Below are 5,048 nucleotides of genomic sequence, written 5' to 3'. Positions count from 1 at the left end.
AATAACTAATAACTGTTTGGAGTATTTTATTCAATCGAAGATTTGAACCCGTCGCATCGTAAATCGGTTACGACAGCGAGTATTATAACAATATAAAAATGACATCAAAGAATATCAGCGCAAAGAAAAATCATTGTTTAAATAACTTCAAAAAAATTTTTTTCTTAATTTATTCAAAACTGGTTTGATGTAATTTAATCTCATGTAATTTGAAATTAGTAATTTGGCTCTTTTATCAAATGTAATTTGTATCGAAGTTACAATATTTAGAGTATTTTGTAATTTGTATCGAAATTACAATATAGTGCCCATCTTTGTCAGCTACCCAAAGAAGCGATCAGGTTAGCATTAAAAAATATTTTCCGGTTCTGTTATCTGTTATCAAGTGATGATGATTAGTCTACATATTTTTAAGCAATTACTTCATATTCGCTAGGTGCAAAGTAAAATGTTTATTAGATAATTTTTTTCCAAAAAATATAATTAACACAAATAAACTTTCATTTAATTTAAATTACTCAAAAAATTATTTGTAATAGCTTAACAATTGTTGGCTAAATTTGAAGTTATTAAAATACCACTGTCATAAAACAAACGTTATTATATGATAAAAATGTATTGTTCTCTTATCAAATTGGTATCGGTCGTGGGTTGCCGCCGTTGTTCATCGTGTTCCAACGTAGTGTCGATGTTCGGCCGTCCGTCGGGGAACCCACGCGTAAGAGATGGTTCGCGTGCGGGCGTGTTCGCGTCTGTGTCGTGTGGCTCCAGAGACGCTTTCAAGATGTTGAAAGTGTCAATTTATAAGCAATAAGATTGGTGCAGTTATTCAATCGATGATATCCATTTGCGACTGTTGGTCGTTTGAAAGTTAGTTATAAAAGATGCGTATGCAATTTTTTGGATCTAAAATTATAAATATCTCATAGTCGTTTTTTATTAAAAAGAGGTTCATCGTATTAGGCTTTCGGATGAGGTTACGAGCACAAAAAACGCCACACACAGAATCATCTTTAGCTGCAAGAAAAAGCATACCTAGACGAGACGTTCGTCATTCTCAACAAGAGTGTGAACGATTACAATTTTCAGTACTTCAGTTACGTCAGGGTCCTACCATGAATTTGATAGTTACAATACAATGCATATATTTGAGAAAAAAATTATTTAACTTTCGAAAGAAAAATTTTTATATAAAACAAATAAAATCAGATTTGTTTTTATTTTTTTTATTTCTAAAGTAATTAACATACCAATTATTATCGCTAAAAGTTTCTACATATCTACATTTGTCTGAGAATTTCAAACATCATTAAACAGTGAATCACAAAATGGCGTGTGATGATGACAACGTGCCTACTCGAAGCCGCGTTCAAATGTTTAACTAGCAGTCCATATTTAAACTGTAGAGTAACAAAATTGCTTATGACAATAATAATGATCAAACATACGACAGTGGTGATGCAGTCGAAAGAACTTAATTAACACCTTCCTACGTAAATCTATGGCGCGGATAACACTTATTTGCAAATACAAACCGTTGACTTAGAAATAGTTAGAAATCATTGAACTCACATTTATAACCAGAATTTAATTATTACGTTAAATCGTCTAACTTGACGTAAGCAAACAAAATGTACACTCGCGCAACGCCACAACAAACCTTAAACGGTGATTAAAAAATCTTAAGATTAATAACGCAACAAACGAGCAAACAAAAAAGATACAAATGTGATTAATCAAATGTTTGTGAAAAAGAAAACGCTAGAACGTTAACATGACATTAGAGGATGGCGAACGATGATGTGTCAACACGGGCAATTGTATGTAGTTATCATTAGCATGAGAAAACAACGAAAATAATCTAGGTGATGATCAATAAACAATAATACCATTAATTTATTTAACAATAACAGTAATTAAAATTGATAATGATATGATGATGATAGATGGAATGAAGCAAGGCATTCAATATACTTTAGAAATAAAACGTGATGTTACACGCTCAAGGTAGTTTTCGATGGTTGGTTGGTTTAAATCAAACTTTGCTTTGAAATATATTGAAATAGATAACAATAGATAACAATTTGAAATCTAATCATTGATAATATGTGCTCACTGTTTTGCTCGTATTTTAAAAACTTTTAAATTCAAAACTGATGTTATACAACAATGTACATCCGCAGTTTTGACGCAAGTTGATGTGATGAAATGATTCGTATGTCAGTCAACATGATGTAATGAAATGAAATGTAATATGATGCTAAATAATTTGGCGCATGTATCCTGAAAACGCAATCCAAAAATTAGGCATAAAATCACTGGTAAATGGAAGCTACTACGATGCATAAACAGTTTTGTGCTTGGAAAGTCTAAATAACTTTCTCTTACGTTGTTGAACACTGTCACCGACAAGCAGAACTTTGAAGTAACAATTGTTCACGTGCTTTCAATGAGGAGAACATTTACATCAACTGATCAGTAACACAATGTAATAAAATGTCGATATTCCGATACTAATAAAATAAAAACAAAATAATAATAATAAAATAATATTGCAACCAGACATCGCACAAACAGCTGGAAATTAACTAGTGTTAAATGAATGCTCCAGAGAGCAAATGAAGGAACGATGAATTTTTTGTTTGATTCGACGGATGCAAAAGAGTTGATGAACTTGTAACATGAAATATTAAAATCAATAAATAAAAAACTTTAAAAATTAACAAATAATTTAAAAAAAAACAGGATTGAATGATTGGTGGAAAATTTATGAAAGAAACGTTCATCTACATATTATTTACACAAGATTGAAGAAATGTTACAACAATGTTTCTTACAATGCGAGATCCGATTTGAGCTCTGGCTATTAATTTCTATTTTAAATACAAATTTGGTACACTATATATATATAACAATATATATATAAAACATGTATATTGACATGATTGCACCGGTTAGCAGTTCCGGCAGTGGCGACAAACGCGACTGGCAACGGTGGCGACAAACGCGACTGACAACGCCACAAATCAAGTGAAGTTAATATTGCATTGTAGGAGTTGCAACAGGATAACACGCCGAACATCTACATCATTTTGGTGAAAAATTACGTCATTCAATTTTCAATCGCAAACTTCAGGAGAGTAAATTGCGAGTCAGTACAAAAAGTTCTTTGAATGATTTGGTCACAAGTTGATGCAGAAGAACCACCCGCCCACACACAATTCTTATAAATTAACAACAACAATACTCTCCCACCGTCATCACCATCTCCCTTCAACAACAGCCACAATACTCACAAACTCAATTTATATATATATATATATATATATATGGTGAGAGAGAGAGAGAGAGAGAGAGAGAGAGAGAGAGAGAGAGAGAGAGAGAGAGAGCGTATATTTATAATAACTGTGTGCATGTTGTTAGCTATCAATTGGCGCATAACACAAAAAGTACTGATGTAGCACAGAATGCACAAAGATCTGTTGAACATTAGTGTAGAAAGCCAGCAATGCAAAGTTTGTGAGGTCATTGTTAGAAGTAAATGTTTTTTTTTTTGTTAATCTGATGTTAAATGGTTAATAAAAAGCCATTGAGTCATTTGAGCAACGTTCAACTTTATTATTCGCGTAAGCGACAAGGTGACGGTTGGTAACGAACTGTAACGTCTTGAAACAAACTGTGACGTGTTGTATCAGAGTGAGTGCAACGTCCTGGAGTATACTGCAACATAGTGTGACACAGTAAGAAACGAACGAACGATGATTATGATATAATCAATAATCACTAATGAATGAATGAATGAATGAAGGAATGAATGGATGAATGAATGGATGAATGAATGAATGAATGGAGGTCAGAGCTTGATTGATTGTCGATTCCACGTAGAAGAATGCAGAGAATAGTGAAAGATTGTTATAGCGTGTGTGCCCTAGTTACATGTGCCACGTAACATCGCAGGGTACTGATGCAACATGGGTGTTGTACTCACATGAAGTTCTTATGCATTCAAGTCCTGTGAAGTACATTTCTTCAAATTTGTACATGATTCAAGCAAGCAAGTACACAACTGTGCATGTTCAAACATCCTCATGCCAGTTATTGTTAGCAAGTCAGCATGCTGTTGGAAGCTAACGAAAGATATAATTGGCGTTGTTGTTGTGATGCATCTAATCGGCATACTCACAGTGAACGTTGAACAGCAATCGAATTCTAAATCTTGTTTGCCTCAACCAACAGACGAACAGCAATCGAATTCTAAATCTTGTTTGCCTCAACCAACAGACGAACAGCAATCGAATTCTAAATCTTGTTTGCCTTAACCAACAGACAAACTGCAGCAACCAGCCATTCACCTCCATCATGAACAAGGCAAGTCACAACAACCACACTCCCATTTATCAGGAACCACTGAAACACAGCAGAACAGGAAACAATCACACAACATTCAGACGAGACATGAATAGAGTTGAGTTACGTATCTTCCGTGATGAGGCTTGCATATTTGTTGTGCGTCGTGCAGCTTCAACCATCTAGTAAACATTAAACATCACTAAACTGATGCAACCACACGCGTGGAATCTAAACGAAAATATTTAAATAACAGAGAAGAAACAAGCCTGTTAATCTGAACTAATTATAAAGTTTTTTTTCTATTCTTAAATATTATCCCCATTTCATCATCATTTTATCATCATCGTCACTTCATCATCCTATTGTCCCCTCCTCAATCAAAATAATCAGTACCTCGAAGTTTATTGAAATAATATATTCATTAATCTCCAACTTATACATGACAATTCATCATCGTATTTGAAGTAAAACGCAATGTAAAGAAGTAAGCACAGATGCTATATCACAACTAATCGAAACGTCGTAACGTAAACAACCACGAGGACAACAACAACAACGACAACAACAACGACAACAACGACAACAACAACAACGACAACAACAACAACGACAACAACAACAACGACAACAACAACAACATGATGTGTTTTGAAAGGAGAAGGAAACGTGAAGGGCGACGCAGACGAGCACGGTTGCTG

General features: G+C 34.0%; 1 protein-coding gene across 1 annotated transcript; it reads left to right on the top strand.

Moving 5' to 3' along the window:
• Nucleotides 1-2,600: 2,600 nt before the first annotated feature.
• HELRODRAFT_191832 (hypothetical protein) lies at nt 2,601-4,463 on the top strand (the record flags this gene model as incomplete). Its single annotated transcript, XM_009019683.1, has 6 exons — nt 2,601-2,657; nt 2,734-2,994; nt 3,020-3,331; nt 3,359-3,530; nt 3,958-4,108; nt 4,327-4,463. Exons 4-6 carry the CDS (start codon nt 3,468-3,470, stop codon nt 4,461-4,463), a joined length of 351 nt encoding a protein of 116 aa, XP_009017931.1. The 5' UTR covers nt 2,601-2,657; nt 2,734-2,994; nt 3,020-3,331; nt 3,359-3,467.
• Between the last annotated feature and the right edge of the window lie 585 nt (nt 4,464-5,048).

Source organism: Helobdella robusta, assembly GCF_000326865.2.
Source record: "Helobdella robusta unplaced genomic scaffold HELROscaffold_25, whole genome shotgun sequence".
NCBI classification, from domain to species: domain Eukaryota; kingdom Metazoa; phylum Annelida; class Clitellata; order Rhynchobdellida; family Glossiphoniidae; genus Helobdella; species Helobdella robusta.
The sequence above is the reverse complement of the archived record's forward strand: the minus strand, read 5'-3'. Positions and strand labels throughout refer to the sequence as shown.